The sequence below is a fragment of the Hibiscus syriacus genome, unplaced genomic scaffold (genome assembly GCF_006381635.1).
Source record: "Hibiscus syriacus cultivar Baekdansim isolate YM2019G1 unplaced genomic scaffold, ASM638163v2 tig00110319_pilon, whole genome shotgun sequence".
In the NCBI taxonomy this organism is placed as follows: Eukaryota; Viridiplantae; Streptophyta; class Magnoliopsida; order Malvales; family Malvaceae; genus Hibiscus; species Hibiscus syriacus.
The window spans coordinates 2,448,730-2,476,289 of NW_024062678.1; the positions used below are offsets into that span (position 1 = coordinate 2,448,730).

The 27,560-nt window shown below is 35.0% G+C and overlaps 1 protein-coding gene and 1 pseudogene across 1 annotated transcript; both read right to left on the minus strand.

Moving 5' to 3' along the window:
• Positions 1-3,949: 3,949 nt before the first annotated feature.
• On the minus strand, positions 3,950-6,465 carry LOC120117433 (meiotic recombination protein SPO11-2). Its single transcript, XM_039137722.1, has 11 exons — positions 6,352-6,465; positions 6,187-6,270; positions 5,970-6,099; positions 5,736-5,873; positions 5,522-5,610; positions 5,101-5,229; positions 4,913-5,007; positions 4,774-4,836; positions 4,395-4,471; positions 4,178-4,305; positions 3,950-4,097 (listed from the first exon to the last, which is right to left on the minus strand). Exons 1-11 carry the CDS (start codon positions 6,430-6,432, stop codon positions 3,963-3,965), a joined length of 1,149 nt encoding a protein of 382 aa, XP_038993653.1. The 5' UTR covers positions 6,433-6,465; the 3' UTR covers positions 3,950-3,962.
• A 1,190-nt stretch (positions 6,466-7,655) lies between these two features.
• LOC120117211 lies at positions 7,656-19,390 on the minus strand (annotated as a pseudogene).
• Positions 19,391-27,560: the final 8,170 nt, after the last annotated feature.

Genomic DNA, 27,560 nt, shown 5'->3' on the forward strand with positions numbered 1-27,560 from the left:
AAACAAATTAACCTACCAAGGGGGTTGGTAGTAGGGGTGTATTCGGTTCGGTTCGGTTCAGTTTTTTACCAAAAATTGAACCGAACCGAAATAAACGGATTTTCAATATTTAAACCGAAACCGAATAGTTAAAAAACCGAAAAAACCGAAACCAGTTTTTTCGGTTCGGTTCAGTTTTTTAACGGTTCGGGTTTTTTGGTTCGGTTCGGTTTATCGGTTTTTCAATAAAAAAAATCACTTGAAACTATAATTTTTTTTTACAAAAATTGCCTATTCGGTTCAATATGGAACAAATGGGTTCCATATGAAAAACCCGAACCGAACCGAATCAAAAAAATGAAGCCTTTAACCGAATCGAAAACCGAACCGTTTAAAACTAAACCGAACCGAACCGTTTTACTCGGTTCGTGTCGGTTTTTCGATTTTCTCGGTTTCGTTGCTCATCCCTAGTTGGCAGGATTTGAACCTGAGTGAGACAATCAAGCACTAAACCATCAAAGCTAGGCAGCTATTATATTTAACTTTACCAAATCATATATTTAAGTTATATTAAACCGCCACTATAAATAAACCAAAATCCTATGATTCGAACTTTAGATATCTCACAAAATAATTCAATAATTTAATCACTAAATAATATTTAGAATTAAATACAAATCAAAGTTATTATTTAACTTATACACACTTCAATTTAAATAAATAATTATTTATATAATTTATAAAAGTAATATTAGTTATTTTAAAAATTAAATTTATGATATTTATTTATAGTGAAATATAAAATTTAAATTATATTAAAAATAAATAAAAATTATAAAAAATTATATTATAAGTAGTTTAAAATTATATGTATTTAATTATTTAAAATTCAAACTAAAAATTTTAGAAAATAAAATTTAAAATTATTTATATTTATTTAATCATTAAATTTTAAATACAAATTTATTATTATTTATGAAAATAAAAAATATATATTTAAAATTATTTAAATAATTTCAATGATAAAATAATAATTTTAATTTGAAATCATTAATTAATTAATTATAAATAATAATTGTAAATACTTGTTCAATTATTTTTTTTATTTCTAATAAAATGAGAAATTATTGAATGTTAAATTAATATTTATATAAGTTAAATAATAACTTTGATTTGTATTAAATTTTAAATATTATTTAGTGGTTAAATAATTTAATATTTTTACGAGATATCTCAAATTTGAATCATAGAATTTTGTTTTATTTATAATGACAGTTTAATATAAATTAAATATATGGTTTGGTAAAATAAACTAAAATCTGCCTAGGGACCCAGGTGCAAATCCTTCCACACCCTCGTCACCCTTATTAGTTAATTAAAATTAATTAATATAATTTTAAAATAATTAAAAGTTTAAGTATTAAATTAGATCAAACGTAAAAGTTTAGATATTAATCGTGTGATTTACCTTAAAAATTTAAAAGTTCGCCCGCATCAAATTATGCTTTTGTACTGTAGACTTTCATCTAAGTTAAGGCCCAGATGACGGAGACAAATTTCATAAAACGGCAATGGTCATGAATCAGTTGTTTATTCCCTCTGATTTAAAGGAAACAAGCAGGGAAACCATACATCAGTCAAAGGAGAATCCGCTGAGAAATTAAAACCCTAAAAAAATTGATAAATAAGACGAATATCTCAAAATTACCCAGAATCTAAATCAAAGAAATACTCACAGCTTCTTTGATGAAGACAAATGCAACCCCCTTCCACTTAGATTCAGAGTCTGGAAATATCTGCCCTATATCATAAGGCCGAAAGCCCCCACGATTGCATCTACAATACAATAAAGAACCACATCGCCTGCAACAATTACCCCCCCCCCCCAATGTATTTAGTAGCATTAGAATCGAACTGTGTAAAATAGCAAATAGATAAATTCGGAGAAAATTGAGTGAAATAGAAAAGGAGAAAATTGAGTGAAATAGAAAAGGATAAATGAGAAAATACCAGCAGAATGAACCTCACAGCCCCTATCATGAGGAATATTAATCCCACCAAACAATGAAAGTAGAATCCATGACCCATTCTAAAGTGTAAAGACTTGGAAGGAATGGTGGGTGGTGGTGGGTCCATCTACTTTATCACGTATAAGAGCCTTCAAGTTCAAAATATCGTTTTAACACAAATGTAACTACTACAAGCCATCAAAATTAGATTATAGTGTGGAAGTGCAAACACAATCATGACTACTCTTAATCACCAAGAGAGATAACAACACAAAGAGACTTAAAAACAAAACACACAAGAGATAGAATAAATGTTTTAGAACTTTATTACTATCTCAAGAGAATGAATGGGATGAGATGCTACAAATGAGAGGGGAGACTCTCTATTTATAGTTAAACTCCCTCTAAATCAATGGTCTATATCTATTTACGTCGACGGTTAAGATGATTTCTATTAATTACAAATCTTTGTATCTAAGGAAACTCCATCAATCAAATTCTCACTTTTTTTGTTTGCACGATCAGTGTGACACTTGCACTAATATCCCGAGCACAACTCCACGGCCTGTGACAGCTGCAACGGCAGTAGCAGCTGGTGAAATTGAATCTCGAAGTGTAGAAGAAGATGGAGATGATGATGCTACGAGGATATTGTTATAGACTGTTCTGGTGGTGGGTTTTTGTGGGATTGGCAAACAACAGTAAAAGTGAGTGGCCATCGCCGTTGAAATCATTATATAGGCAGAAAACGGGTTCTCTGTGGTTTTTTCTTGAATAGTTTTAGGCTTTTTCAGTTTCACTGCTGACTCCGTTTTGTGGTCATAACTAATAGAGCAAAACTACATTCAAGTCATTCAGTTATTAGTCAAATTACAAATAGATCACATTTTCCCAAAAAAGTTACAATTTAATCATTTAGTTAAAATATTAATATATTATTACAAACATGTCAATGAACTTATGGAGCGTCAAGTATTAGACAAGTTAAGTGGTCTGGTACACTAACAGTTTTAGTCTTTAAAATTTATATATTTTATAAATTTTAAATTCTAATTTAAAAAATCAATTAATTTAATTTTTTTATCAATTTAGTATTTATTTATTCTTCTTCTAAATTGTTTGTTCTTCATCATTCACCATTCATCATCATCAATGTTAGACGTAATGATGAGGATGAATGGTAGAGAACAAATAATTTGATAGAAGAATAAGGAGTAAATCGATAAATTTTTTGTGTATAAAGATTTAAATTAGAGTTAAATTAATAAAATAATAAATTTTAATAAATAAAATTATTATTATATTATGAAAATTATTATTAAACTTATTAAATTATTACAAACTTGTCATTAAACTTATCATAATTTATTATTACTTATAATATTATATAAATAATTTTATAACAATTCAATAAATTTAAAAATCATTTTATAATATTTGAAAATTGGATTAAAAAAAGATTTGACATAGTTGAATTACATCTAATATTTTTTGCATAATATTAAATTGGGTAAAACTCCCCCCCCCTTTCATTTTAGTGAGCCCAATAGATTAATACACAATGGATATGGAAGACCCGGATATAAATGAGTCATGAAAAGTTTTTCGGTGGAATCCATCAAGTAATTTAAGTTGTTAAACGGGGTTTTGGTTTCTATTAAGATGTCATATTCGTTGTTTCTGTAGGATATATACTCACAAATATTATCTTATAATCATCTCAATTCAAAACAAAAATTTCCCCACAGGGGAAGTGTGTAAGTCTTACATCAAGAAGCTGCTAAACATTTATGCTTCATTTGTATTGTTTAACTATGTTAATATCCAGTTTAATTTAGAGAGACGTTTCATAGAATTGGTCAACGTAAACCTCTTCCAGTTCTTTAAACCCTAAACCCAACAGAATTTATCTAAATATTTCTGTTTTACGGGTGGTAGTTTTGATTTAAGTTTCTTTTACAATTGCCATTATTTTCAGATGTAATTGGCTTGAACAATTTTCTTCGCTATATACTTACCTAAATAATCGTAGCCATGGAAATACAGAGCTTCTATCTCTGCTCTCTGACCACTCTGCATCATCAGTTCCAGTTCTTGCCTGTAATTATCCTGTAGATCACTATTTAACTCTCAAAAAAATGAAGGCAATAGGTTATCTCTTATCTATTGACTGATACAGGGTACTGCACCTGCAAGATTGGCGAGGAAACAAGGCTTCTAGCGATTTGGAGGTCACGTGGCTTTAGTTGAGCTAAAGACTGTTCAGGTATCAGATGTAGATCATTCCCTCGCAGCCCCAGCCACTTCACGTTGCATGCTGAATGGTGCATAGAAAATATTACTGTTTTTACGTTGTAAACAAGAAGAAAACGGGTGCAAATTGGCATGGCTGCAACAAAATAATACCGTATCTGTATGCCTCTAGACCCATCCCTATGCTTCCAAACTTATAAGTGGACAATATAGCTAATCCAGCTGGGTTCCTGTAATGGTTCAAATTTGTCCGGATGTATGATTTTATTCTGGAGTGTGAACTTTAAAACTTAAAAAGAAAATATGACCTTAAAAAATTCTGCGAGTGAAAACAAATTATCAATAAAAAATATAAAAATATATTTAAAATATATAATTATTTGAAAATTTTAGAGGGAAATGAAACTTCCCAACCACCCCTCCATTTATCCCTGTCAGTGTCCATGGTACAATTATATATCCATGTACAAGTAAGGATAAAGGGCAAAAGACAGAACAAAAGAAGTCCTCGATTCTTATATGTGATCCATACCAGTCAACCAGAGCTAAAATGGGCAATTCTGGGAAAGCTCGACTCATTCGGTGAAGAAGAAATCTGTAACATTGAAGTCGGTGATTACAAAGAAGCATCTCCAAATGACAATAGGTTTAGTAAGCTAGAAAATGGGTACCTTGTAGCAATATCTGGGTAGCCTTTTGCAGTGAGGAGAATGCTTGGAATCTGGTTAAATACATGATCCTCTGCCAATCGCTGGAAAATTGCATGCTTTAAAGCAAAAATCATGGAAAATGTTCAATTGGATGCAGAGATAATAAATTCATAGTGATTACTACTTTGGGTTTTGATGAAAAAAAGCACCTTTTCAACTACAATAATATAGCGGGCATCCGTCTTCATAATCAAGCTCTCTAACAACTTCAGGTCACCTGAAATTGCATATCCAGAAGAGCCACAAGCAGAACAATCTACAGCCTCTTGGTTTGGCTCCTGCACTTGGTCCATAAACAAGAAATCAGTAAATCACCCATATTTGCACAATGTTAGAGCAAGCGGCATATGCTATTTCATCAATTATTTTCCTCAGCATGATTAGTGATATTTGCCAGGATTAAAATAGTGGTCCGTCATCGTAATAGAGGCCGTTATACAACGGCAATAGTGTCGTCCAAAATCGTTATTACACGACCGGATACTTGCTATGTCCGCATAGGTCGCAACTGCAATTTAAATCCATGATATATGCGATGCAACAAAATAAGCAGGAAAGAAATTGAAGTGCCTGAAGCAAGATACGCCCAGCAACAAGTCCTCTGCTAGATGCCATGATTCCAAGACTGTAACGGCTGCACCGAAGCAATGCTACAACATCTTTGGCAAAAAATTCTCGATCAATTCAAGCATTAAGATGATAATGAAAACTTTTCCTTTGAACGCACACATCGAGTGAAATCATTAATATTATTAATAAACAAGTGAGAACTCAGATAAGTGACCTTGGATTGTCCTATTGACCTGCAACTGAGATGAGAAGTAATCTGGTGAATTACAAAGCAACTTGTAAAAGAGTTCCCTCTGTGTAACTCGTTTCTCTTGAATCAGAATCTCAAAACACATTTCCATAACCTTCCACACTTCATTTTTAGTAGGGATAAGATCAAGAACCAATCTAATTTAGAACAAAATGAAAAATAAAAATTAAATCCGAGAACCGTTATAGAAGACAATACCTCTAATAAAGGCCTTAGCAGCGTTGGCTCTCGTCAATGATCTTGTACAAAAATATTGAGACAGAAAAATCCACGAAACATCAGTCAAGATCCCTTCACTCACTTTGCTATTACTCGACTTCCTCTTGATCTATACGTCATCGGGGGGAAAACGTAACTCAGAAAAAATATTTCCTCGCTTTTTTTTCAGAAACCAAACACCGAAAATTTTAGCTACCAGAGTTATATTGGAGATTGCAGGATCAGGAGAGGCCAAAACCTTGAGGAAATTAAGGACCGCTACTTGGATTCTGGCTTGGACCTGGAACAGAGGTATTTTCATCTTTTTGGATAATTAACAAAAGAGAATAAAAACAATGATGAATTCATGGAGAAGTCTTACCTCATGAGGAAGGAGGATTTCGGCATAACGGATCTGTTGATCTGAGAAGAACTTCATAGAGGATTTGCAGAGATCGTCCATTGTTTTTGTTGAATTCTGATTAATTGGCGCGAAATGAGAGTGAATTTTTTAAAATGCCAATTGAGATCGGGCTAAATGGGCTTCCATGCTATCATTCAATTCAAGGCTTATATTTCTTGGCCCATAAACCCCTGAAGTTTCAATTGTTAAATATTTATTAATAGGAATATTATTTTAGATCGACAAAATAAATATTAGATGACTTTTCAAACATACTCTTAAATCATTATTAATTTCATCTATTTTTAATAAATAGAATTAAAAATAAATTATAAATTGTATGCATGTAAGATTTTAAACTAAAAAAATGAATATATATCCTAACATATATGTTTTATACAAGTAAAATGCATCTATAAATATATATATATATATATATATATATATATATATATATGTTTCTATAATCGAAAATTTTATGAAATTTTTGAAACTTTCATGTTATTTTTCCTTTGAAAAAAATTACAACAGATTAGTTGTAGATTAATCTATAACCAAACCGTTAATAACAATTAATCATGAACGATTAACCGTTTCTTAATAGTTAGGCTAAAGTTAGAAAATTTTAGTAATTGTTACAAGAGCTAATCAACCATTTAGGCTAAACGATATAATTAACCAACCATGAACACACTTGACAAACAACAAACATGTAAGTCCCGGAATCATATTTTGAATCTCTTCCAAAGGTAAAAAAATAGTAAATAAAGATAAGTATAATGTATGTATTTACGAAGTGTTGGTTGTTAACTTTAGCTAGAACTGTTTCAGAATGGCTGCACGAGCTGATAAAGGTTATAAGAAACGGCTTCAAGACTGTCGCAAGTTACACTAAGGCATAATGTCAAAAATAATCTCCAATGTCCATTAAAATGATTATTTTGGTTTCTATTTTTTTTCATAAATCATTTTAACCTTTAACGTTTTACTTGAGACAAGAAATTCCTTCTATAAATAAAAATTATTAGTTAAAATATGATTAATGCTCTAAAATAAGAGTCTTTTTAACCTAAAATAAATTTTGAGAGCTAAAATGTCCTAAAAAAAGAATAAGGGACAAAGATATTATTCTATCAAATTGTAGGGGCTTTTTTGCCTTAAAATGTTGAGAGCCAAAATACTCCCAAAGATAGAATAAAAGATAAAATGATCATTTTTGGTAAATGTTAGGGACTAATTTTGGCATTATGCCTTACAAAAAATGCAAACATTAAAGACCGAGAAAACTGAAGCTGATGAGGCTTATAAATCCAGACTTACTAAAACTAAGAACAGGAGAAGCTGAACTCACTTTAAGGCTTAATATCGGGGAGGAACTGTACAACAATACAAGTGAGATGCACAAAATTGGCCATAAATATTTGTACATACGGCTCCATCATATTACAGCTATGTCAACACTACTTCATCCCACTAGACATATTTGGCAAGGTACCGGAACTACTACTCATGGCTGCAGTTTGAGTCATTGCATTGTTTTGCATTTGTGGGGCAACAGGAGTCCTACTATTCGCGAGAATCGCCTGCAGATGAGGTGGAACACTGGGTGGAGATGTTATATTTGTTTGTGGCCTTGCAGCTTGTGTTGACTGGGTGGGTTGAATCATCATGTGGCTAAGAGCTTCAGAATATACTCTACCCGTGAGGCATCCTCGCATGCGCCCTGTAGGCCGCCAGTTCTGCTCAGATGCCAAATCAGCTGGGGTATCAGGTCTTGAAGTTGCTGGTGCTGATCCACCCATGTTCCATCTCTGGTCGACAGCTGAAGTCCTACTCCCATCAACATTTCCAGGATAAGAAGGTGCTGGTCTTGGTTGTCCAGCCAATTGGATGGCTCTCTAGGAAGCGGCAATAAATCTGGTAGGATTTCTGTTCACGTTGCCTGCTGCATAGCGTATCCCGACTTGTGCAGCTCCTTGTTGAGTCTGTGCTCGTAGTAGAGGTGACGGTGATCGTATCAGGCCTGGAGATGGACTCCTAGGTTGAGACAACCTCGTGTTCAGTGCTTGCTGCAAGTGTGGGTTCTGGAATTCACCGAGACCTCTGTATGGACCTGGGAGTTGACTTGGAGCTGCAACACCATCTTGTTGAACTGACTGACTAGGAACAAATGTACGTTCTTGCTGGTTCCGACTCTACATTGAGAAGATTATACCAAAAAATCAGAACAAAAGCCTGGAAAAAAAGAGCATAAACAAGAGCAAAGACAATAACAATAATAATAATAATAATAAAATGTATGTTATAATGGAAGTGAAGCCATATCTAGCACCTGATGTGGAGTACGTGAGGAACTGTTTGTGCTCATAGTATTAATACTATTTCTGAATCTCTGTTGTGGTGTTGGAGTCTGAGTCTGGGACATTGCTGGGAGGGCCTTAACTGCTATAGGTGTCCGGCTTACATGTCTAGGTATCATGTTATGCAAATTTCCATGTTCATGATTTGGCATTGAATTCATCGATTGTGAAGGCTGCGATGGCAAATTTGCAGCAGCAATTTGATTTTGAACCACAGGGGTAGTAGGATTAGCATTACTGCAAGTATCAGCTCGATTGGGCACCGGAGAAATAGCGTCAGAGTACACTGGTGATACTGTAATATTTGGAGTAGACTCGGATCTGCCACCAACTTGGGTATCTATCCTAGTAGAGGTGCCAGACATAAGACTTGAGTAAAGTGCAGACCAAAAAATTATCCTCCATATTAGAAACGATATTTTGATTCGTTCCAGCTGTATTAATCAATTCTGGTGTTGTGGTTAAATTTGGAGCAGCAGATAAACTTAGAAGATTAGCCACAGGAGGCTTCCTGTCTTCAATTTCAATAGTTTCCATTGCATCCACCTCCGTGTCAGCCTGAGTAAGATCCAGAACGATAGGAACGGCCGTAGCAGATTCTTGCTGCTCAGACCCATCCTTTTGGCAATTAAGAATCTTATCATGCAACTCTTCTACATCATCATCATTTTCCATCACAGCTTTCCATGATCCATCTGCAGAGATAATCACATCGGACACATCCTCTGCCACCTCTTTCACCACCTGAGGACAGAACAAACCTTTAATAAAAGTGCAACAAGAAGAAAACACAAAAGCAAAGACAACAAAATAGCAACTTGCCTTAGCCATATTTTGATTAATGCGAATATTAGTGTAGCATACATGTTGATTGCAATGTGGGCAGCGCCAGGATGGTCTTCTAGAGTTTATGTCAACATAGTTTTTGAAATCAAACCACTGCACCAAATCAAAGAAATTTTATAAAAATCAGGAACAAGAAGAACCAGATTACCATGTGAATTGCAACGCTAGGCAAGTAAGAAACTGTTCCTTTTAGTATAGAATTTTAGTCAGGCTTTTCGAAATTAAAGCAGGATTTAGTGATAAAGGTTTAAGAGGATCAAAATTCGCCATAAGGAATTCAGGATTTAGTGAGCTATTATCTCAGGGAAACTGCTGTAAATTTTCTTCAAGTTCCACAACTTTATTATTAATGCAAAAATACCTCAAGATAGACTCACCTGGAGATGCTTACATGCATGCCCTTTGACAGGAGTTCTGATGTGTGTTCGGCTGTTGGAAGAAAGAGAGTCAATCAACAGAATTTCAACAAGTACACGGAATTATAATGTCGAGATGAATTAGCAAATTCTTAATCCTCAAGAAAAAAATAATTTCATGAACCATTTATAAAAAAAATTACAAAAAATTAAAAATTAGCAACAACTCAGAAAATAGTAATAGAACAGCAGAACCAAAATAGAATAATAAAGAAAAAGGAGAACTAATGAATTGAATGCATACTCTACTGAGTTTCATGAAGAAAATTGTAGTTTGACTAACCTTATGGGACATTTGAGTGATATCCGTGATGGCCCTTCAATTAAATCAGAATCTTCTGTACCAAAAGGAAAGAGACAAAAATTTAACTTGAAACTCAACATAAAAGAATGAAATCATCATTGGGATACAACAGAAAGTATTTTTAGTTTTGTACTGGCATACCTGAACCTGGTGCAACGTCACCAGATAGAACATAATATTGTAGTGTGGAAGCATCAGGTGATGACTCCATACTCATGAAGGCAATCAAAATGACATAGTGACCTTTTTCAATATTTAGTCTATGTCAGCAAGCTCAATAGAAACAAAAATTTAGATATTTGAACTTTAGTCAAAGAAGGCATATACTCATGTCATACCGCAAAACTGGCCCACAGCTTGGAGAAGATTTGTCCCATATTTCAACATGGAAGTCACATTTGTTGGAAGCTGAGGTCCCATATCCTACTATAGGAGACAGAGGAGCAAAGCATTAATGACAAAATATGTGCCTCACACAGTCTTACAAAAAAGTAATCAATAAATAAAATAATGGAGTAGAAAGCATACCATTAAAACATTTGTTTTTCTCTGCACACCCTTCCCATTTAATAGAAAACTGTATATTTTAAAATATATTATCAGAAAAATCAAACATGGCCAGAGAAACATTAAAATGTGGAAAGGGTAACATAAAACTATTCATACTTCACTTGTTGCGGACTTATAATGCAAGCAGATGTCTCTATGTTATATTTTTGAGCTACAAATAACCTCTGTAAGAGAAACAGAACAAAGATACAAAGCAAGATGCGGGAAAATTTCCACAATCAGTGTTTTCAATTTTAATCAAAAGAAAATGAGCTGCAGAGACAGTAGATACTCGAGGAAAATCCATGTGCTCACAATTTTCTCATTAGGAGAATGTGTTACATTCTTTGATATATGAAAATCAACCACAAGAGCCCCGTATCCAGGCTGCAATGCAAAGAAACAAGATTAAAACAGGCTCAATTAGTATAAAAATAGGGTCTAAAATGATTAAAGAAAATACCTGAGCTTCAAGAAAAGCAAGTATCTGCCCCATCTTCATTAATGGATAGAACCTGAAAATGTGGATTTATTTTCAGATCATTCATAAGAAATAGCAGAAAAAAGTACAACACTTAAACATTGTGACGATCAACATATGAACTATAGGAGATAGGCAACCTGACATTTTTTACCTATAAACGGGGCACATATTTATATAAAATACATGCAGGTATAGAGATATTAAAAATACAGTTACATATTCAACAGACAACAGTGGCATGAAATGCTATCATATAATTATTAAAACAACTGTGACGCCCACCATGCTCATGGTCAGCATCAATACTTGATATCCGAGTCAGCATCAATACTTGATATCCGAGTCAAATTTCTAACGGCACACTCCATATGATAATGGAAATTCAAAATCAGAAATGGTATATCCACTATCTTGCTTGGACAGAAATAAAAATAAACACTTACGACATAAACTAGAACTTAAATTTAACATCTCCTGGCAAATATCATTTTCGAACAAAACATTAAACATTGAAATAGAAATATAATTGTTCCTGCAAATAATTATAAATGAGTAAAAGCACCAACTACCTTGACATAATTTCCAAAACAGTTGAAAGTGAACCATCCAATCCATTGTTAATATCTCCAAGGGTGCAAAAGCAACTGCCCACCTAGATATGCAGAGAAACTACAATTAGCAACATAAAGGGTTACATATCAATAAAGAAAGGCTCCACCAACTTGTTACAGAAGTGTTTATGAACCCAAGGGGAGAGGCTCAAACCTTTACTTTCGCTCAGGCAGAAACCATGTATCATGCAGCAAAATTTTTTAAAAAAAGTGTTGGCTAGGAATCAAACCTCATTGGCAAGAAAAAGAAGTTCTTCAGCCTCTCTATCTGAGAACCAGTTCATTTTACAGGCATTCTATCATGCACAAAAAAAGTCAACAAAAGTTATCTTCATTTTTAAACACATAATAATTAGTTCAAGACATGCTAATGTACCACTTAGCGTTGTAAAACCAAAGGCATGTTAAAAGACATGAAAAAAATACTTAAGACATGGTTAAAGGAAAATTAAGTAAATAATATTCCATTAAACCTAGGTAGTCTGTAGTACGAATACAGGCCTGCAGCCAATCATGCACAAGCAACATAAATGTTTAAAAGAAGAAAGCTATATTGATGTGAACACCTAAACGACTAATCTATAATACATGACAAACCAGAGTTCTGAGAAAAAGAAATTCAAAACCAAACAAGTCTGATAAACCAGGCATCAGAAACCAATGATATGGAAAGAAAAATCAAATACAGAGTATATTGTACCATATCTTTGGCCAAGAACAATGTTAAATATGACTATTAAAGGAATCAACTTGAAATCAAAGTAACTGTCGATGTGCACCACACAGATTACCACCATTTTTAAGGTGCCACTGAAGATTCAAGTGATCACACAACTAGCAGCAAGGATCTATATGGATGAAACTATTCAGAAGTATCTTTACTGATATCATCAACACCATAATAGCTGCTTGTAAGAAGAGGTCATTTTTTCGTTGGCATATCTATAAAGCAGAGAAAAGTATATGTGATAAATATATCATTTGCATAGACAGACATTCTACTATAATTCCATCTGTTGGCTGATATGAGAACAACTATCATCAGATGGAAGGAGTAAAGAGATCTATAAGTGGCACTTGCAACAAAATTAGGTAATAATTAACATAATTAGATAATAACACCTGAGGGAATGCAGCATAACCATACATGCTTCAACAATATAGGTAATTCTTGCACTTTGGCAGGAACCTCATTGTTTGTAATGGCATAATCGATGCCTCTGTAATTTCAAAGACATCCACCGTACATGTAACAAAATTGTGAAATGGATATCAACAATAAGAACAAATTGTATTCAAGTGCAATGGAATAATATGCAACAGTGGAACAAGTATAAATGAAAACAAAATAAAGCAAGTACAGAGCTAAATGAAAACAAAATAGAAACAACTAATACATGCAAAAATAATTTCCATTTTGAATACTTGAACGCAACAAAAACATCAAGGTCTGTAATCCTCCTCCATAATCACCACTCTTTACGCATAACTTGCAAACCAAATGTGAAAACACAATTCTCACGGGCAATAAAATCTAAAATCACTCAACTAATAATAATTTTTCTGAATAACTAAAATAAAACATGGAAAATTAAAGCAAATCTAAGGTTGGAAACAGAGCTGAATGAGAAATTCATGTCCACGTTCGTTCAGAAAACACGCAATTTCAAGACCAAAATAGTCGAATGTCTCACTGAACTTCACTAAATTGCACAAATTAAAATCTAAATTACTCAAACCCTCCGTTTTCTGTAAAACACCAATATTGTGTTAGATTTGTCTAGAAATTAAGTTGACAAGTTGGAAATTTCATCTTGGTTGGTGGCCAACTTATTGGAAATTTTATCTTGGTTGGTGGCCAAACTTTGAACATGTGAATTTCATATTTGGTGGCTAACTTGTATACATTGGAAAATTCTTTGGTAGGTGGCCAAACTTTGAACATATTGTTCTTGAAACTCAACTATAAATAGGCCTAAGTATTTCCATTAGAAATCATCCCAAAAACAAGTTCTCTCTTCCTCTTGTATTCTTCATTCCCCCACTTTGGGAATTCCAAAGAATTCTATTTGTTGTAATATTGGCGATATAGTGAAGTTATCATCCGGTGTGGTGCCCGAGGAGTAGATGATATTCTTGTCGAACCTCGTAAATTTGGTGTGTTCTCTCCTTTATTGTTTTTTATTCGGTTCTTTTCCATTGTGTTTCAATATTAAATAGTTTGACAGGTTTATCCGCTGTGCACCCTTTGGTGGTTTTAATCTTGACATTTTAGGTTAATTTTAAAACTACGTTCGTGTGGGAAATAACTCGTTTTTCCCAACAATTGGTATCAGAGCTTCGGTTAAGGTTATCCTAGTAGTTTCGTTGCTGAAAAGATACAGTTCGTGATATTGAATATTGTTCGTTAGAATTAAAATGCCAAAATACGGATCAGTTGAGACATCAAGCTCTTCATCTGGACCGGTGAGGAGGGTGATGTCAAATGCAAATTTCTTGGTGGAGTTGTTCGATGGATCCGGTCATTTTGGCATGTGGCAAGGCGAGGTGTTAGACGCTTTATTCCAACAAGGTCTAGACATCGCCATTGAGGAAGAAAAGCCCGAAAATATGGAGGAGAAAGAATGGGGAACAATCAATCGTTTGGCGTGCAGCACGATTCGATCTTGTCTTTCCAGGGAGCAGAATATGGCTACAAGAACGAGACTTCTGCAAGTAAGATATGGAAAGCTTTGGAGGAAAAACTCCTGAAGAAAAGCTCTCACAATCGTCTCCACATGAAGAAAAGATTGTTCAGATTTGATTATCAACCAGGCACCAGTATGAATGAACACATCACTGCGTTCAATGAGCTAGTGGAAGACTTATTAGGCATGGATGAAACCTTCAAAGATGAAGATTTGGCTTTGATGTTGTTGTCATCTCTTCCAAATGAATTTGAGCACCTTGAGACAACGTTACTTCATGGTAAGGATAATGTTACCCTTAAAGATATAATTGCTACTTTGTATAGTTATGAACTCAGGAAGAAAACCAAGAAGGATAGCAAGTACGAAGCAACAGAGGCCATGGTGGCAAGAGGTCACTCGAAAAGTCAAAAGCCAAAGTGGAGAGGGAGATCAAAGTCGAAGTCCAGACTAGGAAAAGATGAATATGCCTTTTGTCATGAGAAAGGCCATTGGAAGAAAGATTGTCCGAAGCTGAAGAAGAAAGGAAAAGCTGCTCCAGATGCATGTGTTGCAGAGCATGATGCACATGACTCTGACATATCATTGGTTGTTTCATCAACAACATTCCATTCCGATGAGTGGATATTAGATTCGGGTTGCACCTATCATATGTCCCCTAATCGGGAGTGGTTCTCCGATTTAGTGGAACTAAATGCAGGAGTTGTTTATATGGGCAATGACAATGCCTGTAAAACTGTTGGGATAGGTTCAATTCGATTGAAGAATCAAGATAGATCAACCAGAGTTTTGACGGATGTCCGATACGTGCCCAGTTTGAAGAAAAATCTCATCTCGTTGGGAGCCTTAGAATCCAAAGGCTCAGTAGTCACTATGAGAGATGGAGTTTTAAAAGTCACATATGGCGCACTTGTGATGATGAAGGGCATCAGGAAAAATAATTTGTATTACTACCAAGGTAGTATAATTATTGGACCAGTTGCAGCAGCTTCCGGAGGTGATGATTTGGACGCAACCCAGTTGTGACATATGCGGTTGGGACATGCTGGAGAGAAATCCTTGCAAATTCTGGCAAAGAAAGGATTGTTGAAAGGTGCGAAGGCTTGCAAATTGAACTTTTACGAGCATTGTGTTCTGGGAAAGTAGAAGAGAGTGAAGTTTGGCACCACTATACATAATACAAAAGGTATTGTAGATTATATTCACTCAGATGTATGGGGTCCTTCAAAGACATCGTCTTTGGGAGGAAACCATTATTTTATAACTTTTGTAGATGACTTTTATAGAAGAGTTTGGGTGTATCCGATGAAGTCTAAAGATGAAATGCTTCAAATTTTTATGAAATGGAAAAATATGATTGAGAACCAGACTGGTAGAAAGATCAAACGTCTTAAGACGGACAATGGAGGGGAATATAAAAGTGACCCATTCTTTGACGTTTACCGTGAGTATGGTATTGTTTGACACTTCACTGTTAGACATACACCACAACAGAATGGGGTGGCAGAGCATATGAATCGAACACTACTGGAGAAAGTTCGATGTATGTTGTCTAATGCTGGGTTAGGCAAGGCATTTTGGGCTGAGGTTGTGACATATGCTGGCCATCTCATTAATCGTCTGCCGTCATCAGCGATAGGAGGAAAAATACCATTGGAGGTATGGTCTGGAAAACCTGCTACTGATTATGATTCCTTACATGTATTTGGATCCACTACTTATTATCATGTGAAAGAATCCAAGCTTGATCCGAGAGCAAAAAAGGCTCTCTTTATGGGAATCACCCATTGAGTGAAGGGATTCCGCCTTTGGTGTTTAGACACAAAGAAGATAATTTGTAGCAGAGATGTTACCTTTGATGAATCTGCCCTTGTAAAGAAGGTAACAAGTGAAGCTGTCCAGACAAGTAGTACTCCGCAGCAGGTGGAGCATACTCCAAAACAGGTGGAGTTTCAGCAGATGATGATCCCAGAAGTTGATGCAGCTGATTCTTCAACTCCAATAGAAGAATCAGAAGATGAAGATGTTCAAACCCAAGAACCATTGGAGATACCAGAAACACTTGCAGTTACAAGGCCAAGGAGAGAAATTCGTAGACCTGCTCGATTTGCTGATATGGTGGCCTATGCTCTTCCAGTTGTTGATGATGATATCCCTATCACTTACCAAGAAGCAATACAAAGCTTGGAAAGTGATAAGTGCAAAAGTGCCATGGATGAAGAAATGCAATATCTCCAAAAGAACGACACTTGGAAACTGGCACAATTACCGAAAGGTAAAAGAGCCATTGGATGCAAGTGGGTATTTGTAAAGAAAGATGGATCTCATAACAAGAAAGATGTTCGCTACAAGGCACGGTTGGTAGCTAAAGGCTACGCTCAAAAGGAGGGAATCGACTACAATGAAGTATTTTCCCCTGTTGTGAAGCATTCCTCCATTAGAATATTATTGGCCTTGGTAGCACAGTTGAATTTGGAGCTAGCTCAACTTGATGTAAAGGCGGCTTTCTTGCATGGTGATTTAGAAGAGGAGATCTATATGACACATCCAGAAGGATACAAAGATGGTGGTTGTGAGAAATGGGTTTGTAAGCTGAACAAATCGCTATATGGATTGAAGCAATCTCCGAGGCAGTGGTACAAGCGATTTGATAGCTTTATGAGGAGGCAAAAGTATACTAGAAGCAAATATGATCATTGTTTGTATTTGCAAAAGCTCAAATATGGATCTTTCATTTATCTTCTCTTGTACGTTGACGATATGTTGATCCCTTCGAAGAGTCAAAAGGAGATAGACAAGTTAAAGGCTCAGTTGAATCAAGAGTTTGAGATGAAAGATCTAGGTGAGGCCAAGAAGATTCTTGGTATGGAGATAAGCAGAGATAGACAGAGAGGGAAGCTTTGTTTAACACAGAAGCAAAATACCAAACATGTAAGTATCCCATTGGCTTCTCGTTTGAAACTTAGTTCTCAATTATCTCCTAAAACTAACGAAGAACGAGTGTATATGTCAAAAGTTCCATATGCTAATGCAGTTGGGAGCTTGATGTATGCAATGGTGTGTAAGCGTCCTGACATTTCACAAGTAGTTGGAGTTGTGAGCAGGTACATGCATGATCCTGGAGAAGGACATTGGCAAGCTGTGAAATGGATTCTACGGTATCTCCAACAAACCGTGGATGTTGGTTTAGTTTTTGAACAGGATGAAGCACTTGGTCAGTGTATGGTTGGATATGTTGATTCCGATTATGCTGGTGATTTGGATAAGCGTCGATCAACTACTGGGTATTTGTTTACTCTTGCTAAAGCCCCAGTAAGTTGGAAGTCTACATTGCAATCTACGGTGGCCTTGTCTACTACAGAGGCAGAATACATGGCAGTTTCAGAGGCTGTAAAGGAAGCAATTTGGTTTAACGGGTTGATAGAAGACTTGAGAGTTGTTCAAAGTCACATTAGTCTCTATTGTGACAGTCAGAGCGCTATTCACTTAGCGAAAAATCAAGTCTACCATTCAAGGGCTAAGAATATCGACGTGAGGTATCACTTTGTGCGGGAGATCTTTGAAGAAGGAAAGATTCTACTTCAGAAAATTGCGACATCAGAAAATCCTGCAGATATGATAACCAAGGTGGTAACAGTAATCAAGTTCAATCATTGTTTGAACTTGATTAACATCCTGAAAGTATGAACACATTTGGGTGTGTGGCGCTTGTGAGCGCAATTAGAGGAACTATAAATTTGGGGGGTTGAAGAAGTTGAGTAGGCTTGGTAATTTCAAGCCAAGGTGGAGATTTGTTAGATTTGTCTAGAAATTAAGTTGACAAGTTGGAAATTTCATCTTGGTTGGTAGCCAACTTATTGGAAATTTCATCTTGGTTGGTGGCCAAACTTTGAACATGTGAATTTCATATTTGGTGGCTAACTTGTATATATTGGAAAATTCTTTGGTAGGTGGCCAAACTTTGAACATATTGTTCTTGAAACTCAACTATAAATAGGCCTAAGTATTTCCATTAGAAATCATCCTAAAAACAAGTTCTCTCTTCCTCTTGTATTCTTCATTCTCCCACTTTGGGAATTCCAAAGAATTTCATTTGTTGTAATATTGGCGATATAGTGAAGTTATCATCCGGTGTGGTGCCCGAGGAGTAGATGATATTCTTGTCGAACCTCGTAAATTTGGTGTGTTCTCTCCTTTATTGTTTTTTATTCGGTTCTTTCCCATTGTGTTTCAATATTCAATAGTTTGATAGGTTTATCCGCTGTGCAACCTTTGGTGGTTTTAATCTTGATATTTTAGGTCAATTTTAAAACTACGTTCGTGTGGGAAATAACCCGTTTTCCCCAACATATTGAACATTTGTATCCGAATATCTTCAGATATGGATATGGGTACTATTCTCTAGAGTAAAATTAAAAAAAATTGTAACATAACCATGTTAGACACACACCTGATACTTTCTAACAAAATATTAGAAGAAGGGGAAAATAAGGAGCAAGTTAAAGAAAAAGATAACAATCTAAAGATACGAATGTATGCTTTCTTGGTATAGAAGAAATGGATATATGTTAGAATAAAGAAGAGGAAGTACCTAGCGAGAGAGAGGCAGAGGCTGAAGAACTCCGTGCTTTGAGGCTATCTACCAGGCTGAATATGAGTAGCCACCGCCACCACGCGAAACGAGTTCACCATCGACACCGATAACTGCTGGTCCGAACTTAGTCCCGACGCCGCATTCGCCGCCTGTGGTACCGCCGTCATTGCTCTTTTCTCCCGATGACGTCGACTAAAATTTAATGTTTATGGTGAACCTTTGGGAACTTTAGTTTTTGAATTTGTATTTATTTCTGTAGTTTTGGGCTTTCATTACCAAAATGCCGAAAACATACTCGTTTGAAAGGACCAACTCCAAAAGGCTGGGCCGAAAATATAACATCGCCTAGTGTTCCACCTAAGTGTTCTTTTAAACGATGAAGTCATAATTACCCATTATTAATTACAATATTAATTACAAAAGGTCTCTCGATTATAGAGTATTATTTTATTAAATGTTTTGAATATTAAAAGTTATAAAATAATTATTTGATTATATGGTGTTGTTTTGTTGAGTCCTTCAATTGTTACAAATTATAAAATGGTTCATTGATTATAGAATGTTGTTTTATTTAGTCCCTTGACGATTAAAAATTATAAAGTGGTCATCTGATTATTCATATGTTCTAAACTCATATTTTTGTTCAAAATTAGTGATCATCTAAGATGGACGTTAACTCATTGACTAGGATATAATAAAATCTTATCCTAAAACCGTTTGAGATATGTTTTGTGGATTCACACTCCGTTTACATTATGTTGTCGAGCTAGTGCTTAAAAGCAATGATAATGTCAATATACATCATTAAAATATAATTTATTATATATCAACCAGCAAGTTAACATACATCTCAAACGATCGTCCATATTTTAACGGAAAAAGACGAATTTGAAACATATGAATAGTTTGGTGACTATTGTAATCACCATTTTTATCCCAAAATATTTAATATTATAATATTGTTATTACCAAAAAATCATAAAAAGAAAAAAGAAAAAAGGAAATCCCTTAATATCTGGGGCATTCAATGCCCCGATTACGGCTACCAACATTGTCTTCTGCCATCATTGTTGCCGCTGACGCCTGATATGCCTGGAAACCTACTACTTGTGTTGTTTTTCACGCCACCACCAAGGAGACTCTCCATTTAACCTGCAAAGAAAATCAACAAACAGGGGGAGTTCTGGGATTTTCTTTTTTTCTTGTAACTGGAAGGGTTCTATAGAACCCTCTTCGAAAATATGTAAAAACGAGTCTAATTTTTCCCCATTCGAGAGCACCCGAATCAAGAAATGTAAAAGGGATCTCTCCCCATTTTTTTATAAATCAAAACAATACATATATCATTTTTTCTTTTCATTTCTTACCGAGAATGTCGACACTCGATATTTTCGTCCCGTTATTATTATTATTATTATTATTATTTAAGATTACTAACATAATGTTTTTATTTACAGATTCGGCCCAAATACCCCAAACCCAAATTACAGTCCAGCAAACCTAAGGATGAAAACCCAATACCAACTAGGGTTTCATCATGTAGCTTCAGCCGCCACTTCATCTCAGCCGCACGATCAAGTTGGAGATGGACGGTCTAGATCAACCCTCAATTAAGATTTCCCCCTTGGATGATGTCGTCGCCTTACAAGAGTCCGTCCGATCTGGACCCATCCAACGGTCCAGATCGAGCCCAGGCCACCGAATTTGGCACCATCATAATCTTCTCCACCAACTGACAACTGGATTCACAAGTCAAACATCAAGACCAAGACAAACTCGTGATTTCAATCTATTTTTTACTTCACTCATGATGTTTCAGAAAAAACAAGAAAAAAGAAAGTAAAAACCTATTGTAGAATCGGTTATATAACCGGAACGAAAAAATGTAAAGAGGGGGGACTCCCAGATTCGAAAAGGAATAAAAATAACAGAGTTATTTTCAAGGTATATTTTAGTTTCGAAAACAAAGAAATAAACTCTTTGCATACAATATATATATATATATATATATATATATGCGAGTCTAAAAGAGGGTCGATCAGTAGCTTATTTGAGTCAGAGGGAGCCTTCACGGTGGTCGGAGTTCAAGGAAACCGAACAGTCGGGGTTAGATTTGTGGTTGTTTGGGTTTGTTTAGGGAGTTTTTAGGTTTAGTTTGGTGCATAGGGTAGTAGATCTAGGCGTTGGGATCTTTTTGGGTGAATTTTGGAGCTCCAGCCACCACACAAGGTGGCCGAAATGACGGCCGAACGACAAGTTGGGTTGGTCGGGGAGTGTCCGGCCGAAGATTGAGAGAACTTCTCTCATTTTTTTTATAAAACCAAGTGAAAATGAAAAAAAAAAAAAGATAAAATGGTGGTATATATAGGCTAATTTAATGGTATAATTGCATCTTAAATGACTCTAATTTTAGCGTGTTTTACAAAATAGTCACTAGTAGGGACCAATTTCATTATTTTTCCATTTTTCTCTATGTTTTATAATTTTTGATTTAATCATAGTTTAATCCCCTACATTCACCTCGTATTTGCACTTTGATCATCGATTTTGCATTTTTTATATTTCAGTTTCGAAATTATGTCCTGATTGTGTAATTTTTATTCTTATTTCATTAATATTGGCTTAGATAAATAATTGGTAAAATTGTATCTTTAATATTCAACATCAGATCCCTTTAACTTTAGTGATATAATTGCTTTTTAGGTAGTATTGATCATTGTTCCCTATGATTAAAGTAATATTCTTTTAATTATGTGATATGTTTGTTTATTAACCCACGTTGGTGGTGTCTTATATATATTTTATGTATGATTACTTTACCTTTATATTATATTTTAAAAGTTGGTAATTCTCATAATATATTTTATGCCATTTACTTTGTAGTTTGTAAACATATACGATATATAACATATTTTTGTTAGGATATATATATATATATATATATTTAAGTGTATTATATATATATATATATATATATATATATATATATATATATATATATATATTATAGTATGTAGAATGTATATTTATTTTATTATCCATATTATGTAATATATATAATATAGCATATATAACATGCGTAACACTTATATGTATATATTATAATTATTTTTATTAATTACATAATATATATATATAATTTATGCATATTATTTTATTAAACATCAATCTATGAATATATATATATATTTTAGTTGGTTGATAATTTAGTATTGGTACAAAATCACTACTTTTGTTTGTTTAAGATATAGTAGTTTGTTTTTTTTATTATAATATATATATAATTATTATAATATTTCCCCCCACTTATTTCCTTAATTTAAGCTATAGTGGTTTAGTTTTTTTATTGATTATAATAATATATGGAATCATTGTAATGTTTGTTTCTTCACTCTACTAATGTAAGCTACGTATGATGTTTAATTTCTTAATAATATACATGTAATCATTATACTATTTGTTTCCCACTAGTTTCCCTAATTTAAGCTTTGATTTGTTTGATTTAATATACTTTCTTATCATAATATTTTCTTTATTATAATTTATTGTCCATAATTTGTTTTAATTTAAGGGTCACGTTTCTTTCATTTGTTTTTTTATGTTCACATGATGATTCCTTATTATGTTTTGATGTATGTGTCTTATTTTTATTTATCTTTAATTAAATATTTTGATGTATTTTCATTTTTATTTAAATACATTTATGTGTATATATGTTTTGCATGAGATCTTAATTAATTTTACATGATAGCCTCATAAGCATCCTTGACTCTAATCGAAATAAATTGGCTAAGGGTGATATTCGATCATTTTAAAATTATCGAAAGAAATTTTCTAATACGTGAATATTTAATCCATTTTAATGTATAGCATTAAACTTTAATACTAGAACTGACATTTTAGATTTGAACCCTAAGTTCCTTAATTTTCATAATTTGACACTTTAAGTTATAATAAGCCTTAATTTACTTTTAGTTTAATTAGGACAAATAAAATTTTGTTTGATTGCATTATTTTTTACAAATCTAAGGCACTGTTCACTTATTAAGGAATTAATAGTATATCTCCCGCGATCGTGCTCAGGGGGTGACTACTGGTAATTCCTTGAATAAGTCGACATCCTTTTCAAAATCACATCATGTTTTCTAAAAATGAGGTAATATTCAGTTATTAGGCACAATAGCTAATCTCACGCATTTATGCTCGGGGGGCGAATGCTATCGGTATCGATAAACGAATACCATTTTCAACTTTGCATCCTTAATGATTTTTAAATTAAATAAAGATCGAACTCTAAATTTCTGATTTTAAATATAGGGTAATCAACTAGGTACCAATTTTTGGGTGCTTGTAGGGGTGCTAATCATTCCCCACGCGTAACCGACTCCCGAACCTGATTTCTAGATTTTCGTAGACCTCAAAACTCGATATTTTGATAAAAAAACAAAAATGTTTTATTAAAATCATCCGTTTTTTATGGTGTTCCAATCTCACCTTAAATGATTGGTGGCGACTCCTTACCTTTCAAAACAATTTTCAAAGAGAAAACCCCAGTCGATATCGGTCTTTCCCCGCCCGATCAAAAAACTGTTACGACAGCTTGGCGACTCCGCTGGGGACCTTTGTTTTACTTTAACAAGTTGAGAGTCTAGCCACAAGTTGGGTACCCTATATTTATGATTTTTTAAATTTTGAGTTTGATCTTATTTAATATATGGCTCATTATGGTCTTAAAAAAGATTTTCTCTCCGGTTAATGCTTACACTTCTGTGAAATATTTAGGAGTGTTGCATATCATAAGCTTTAACCCGAGCTCAGTAGCCCCGATTTACCTAAGTAGAGAGAAACGTCACACCTCACGAGGAGTATTGGGCTTCCTTGTGTGGGTCTGACAAAGTATCTCTGGAAAGCACCCTAAGTTGCCTATCCGGATACCAGATCCGAGGTACGCTTTTAGTGGTGTGATCCCCTGAGCTGAACCCGATTCGCAAGTCTGTAATAGGCCAGAATCGGGGGGTAACCTTAGCATGTTGTAAAGATGGCTTGGGAACCATTTTCTAGAACCCAACCTCATATAAAGAATTTAGTAAGTCTACCCCTTTAAAGCCATGCGGATAACTTAGAAGAACTAGATCACATGATGTTAGGATTTTTAAATTTCTTTGATTATTTCGCATTCGATACTTTAAATTTTTATTAATTATTCTTTGATTTTTTGAATTATTTTAATATCAGTGACTTATTGTTTTGTTTCCTGATTGCATGTATCATTATCATATCACATCATTTCATAAACGGTATTGATTCCCAGATCACCTAGTTATTATAAAAAAAGCTTAAGGCAGAAAATGTCTTCCGACGAGACTGAGAATGCAATCAGTGTTCAGACCTAGTCTGAATATGGGTAGACACGGTTCGGGACACCTTGTCACTACCGAAGATTCAGTTTTGCCAGAAAATGTAACTATCCGAGTCAGACAGGCACTGGGTTGAGTTATCAAGAATTTGGTCTACCTGGGATGATAATGAGAAGACACTATTCAGAGGGATATACGGCGACATTATAGAGCTATTGAGAGTACCAATAGATTCGGTGGTGGTTCGAGCCCTTGTCGAATGTAGGAATCATCTTACAGGTGTTTCACTTTTGGTAAAGTAGACATGACCCCGACCTTGGAGGAGTATACAGCTTTGCTGAACATCTCGAATATTAGAAGACATTTCATTTACACCAAGGTAATTCGACCTAAGGGTTCATAACCAAGATGATCACGCTGATAGGAAAGACCAAGGAGTGGGTCGAAGAGTATATTCGTGATGAGGGGATCTCCTGGGCTCAGCTGAAAAGTTTAATTTACGAGCAAACTCCATCGAAAAGAAGAAGAGATCACTTCGCCCTTGCGGTATATGGTTTGGTAATTTTTCCCAGGAACGAGGATCACTTCGACATCGCCTTAATCGATTTCGTCAAAGCTATCGCTAGAAAGAATCCTGCATCAGCCATCCTTGCGGAAACATTCTTGTCACTGAACCAGTGTAGACGATTGGGGGGGAGATCAGTTCACCGGATGTGCCTCACTATTATTAGTTTGGTGGTGGAGCCACTCCTGGATAGTCGAGAAAGGTTGGGCTCGGAGACATCAATCAAATTTTTCGCCTATAGTGGATTTCCTGCCTATAGTGGATTTCCTCAACAAATGCCAAATCCCCGAGAATCGTAAGAGGAAAGACTGGGTTGAAGCTCTCCATAACATGAAAGATATTGAGATAGTATGGAAGGCTTACTGGTTACCCAAAGAGGACATACTTTTCAGGTGCGGTAACGATAGTTTTGTAATGCTGCACGGATTATGGGGAGCGATCGGGTATACTCCGCTAATTGTACTCAGACAGTTCAGTACCCGGCAGTTCGTACCAGTTACCCACAACCTGAAAGAGGCAGAGTTTTCTTTCTCTATTCTGGGTTACCGAGAGCAGATTTCAAAGATCTATGCAGCTTGGCAAAAGCCTCAATGCATGAGCTTCAAGATGATAGAGCCTGTATTCACGCCGACCTATGACGTTTGAAGGTCACAAAGAATTAACAACAACATACCTAAGCCAAATTTAGAGGACAAGTTGACTATGGAAGAGCGATTGAGGAGGCTCCCGATAGAAGCTGAGTTGTTAAAAGAGGAAATGCGACTGATGAATCTAGAGAGAGAAAAAGAACAGAGAAGTTTCTCGGAAGAGAAGACAATATGGGAAATCGAAATGATTAAGAAGGATTGAGTGATAAAATAATTGGCCAAAGAGAAAGAGAAGGTCTAGGAGAATTTTGATGCGCTAAACCAAGATTTTCGGGCCTTAGAGAAGAATATGAGAGCCCATGGTCTACATCATACTGCCAAAACCCTAAAGATAAAACTCGATAGGGTAGAAACAAGCGCTAGAAGAGGCCAAGAAGAAAAGAAACGAGCCATACAACATGCTCAAAAACTGAGAGAGCGAAGAGATGAGGCCAACCAGGAATTAGCACAAAGGCGAGCACATATTGAACAGCTTGAGGCACAACTGCTTAGTATCGATAAGACTTTTCAGAACCCTTACAACAGTCTTCAAAAACAAAATGAGATGTTAAAGAAGAAGATAGCGGAGCTAGAATGAGCAGGGTTGATCCACTCATCCACACAAGAGGTAACCATGCAAGAAAACGAGGCCTTAAAAGCGAAGATTACTGAATTAGAAGTCATAGTACATAGATGCCATCAGCAAATCCAACAGTTAGAAGAGAGCTGACCATTAACTAATCCAGAGCTTGGAATTGCTCTACGACAGGCTCAGGATACCATTCAAAGGCAACATGAAGTAATGGATCTGGCTCGCGATGTAGCTCGCCAAGTCTACGAGTTATCTGAAGAAGCGACAACTTTAAGAATTTTTGTGATTCTAGAAACAGAGGAATAACATCGCATAATGGGATTGATGATAGAGCTCAAAATATTAAGAAATAGGGCAAGATTCTACGTTTAGTATTTATGTCGATATAATCTCTTTGCCTAAGTGCTTAGATGTTGTGTGTTGTTGAGTACTTTTTATATAAACTAAGTTATTTTTGAATCAATATTGGGTTACATTTGCATTTGCATTTGCATTTTCATATGTTTTTTCTCTAAATTTTCAAAATCTTAATGATTACATTATAACAATTCATTCATTAAAATTCACAAAATAATAAAATATAATTTTTAATCATTTGTAGTTATCCTGGCATACACCTCACATCCATACGATACTCGTCAGTCAACAAAGAAAATGGAAGACAAGATCATCCAAATCGAAAAAACTCAGCTTGACATGCAGGAGAGCTTTAAGAAAGTTCAGGAGGAGATACATGAACAAATGATAAAATCTCAGAATGATTTGATGGAGAAACTAGCGAGTATGTTACGAGGAAGAAATTGAAAGAAAAGATACCTCAGTTGTCGGTGTTACTATCGAATAACCTTTGTATCCCCCAGTTTTTGTACCACAAGTGGATCGTGGAAAAGCTTCAAATATTGGTGTTACAGCTCCAACTATTGGTATTACCTCTGAAGAACCCCTATACCCCCCAGGCTTTACACCACCTCATGTTAAAGCACAACAAAGAGCAACTACACAATCAGAAAGAATACAAGTAAACCTACCTGGCTCTTCTTTAAACCCACAACCAATTGAAGACGTCCCTGATTTGGATGAGGAAGACAAAAAAGAACATGATAAGGAGCTCAAGAAAGAATGGGAACAAATGAAGCATGAATTTCGAGCTATGAAAGAAGATGTTACTTATATGGAATTGACGCCAGAGAGCTAAGC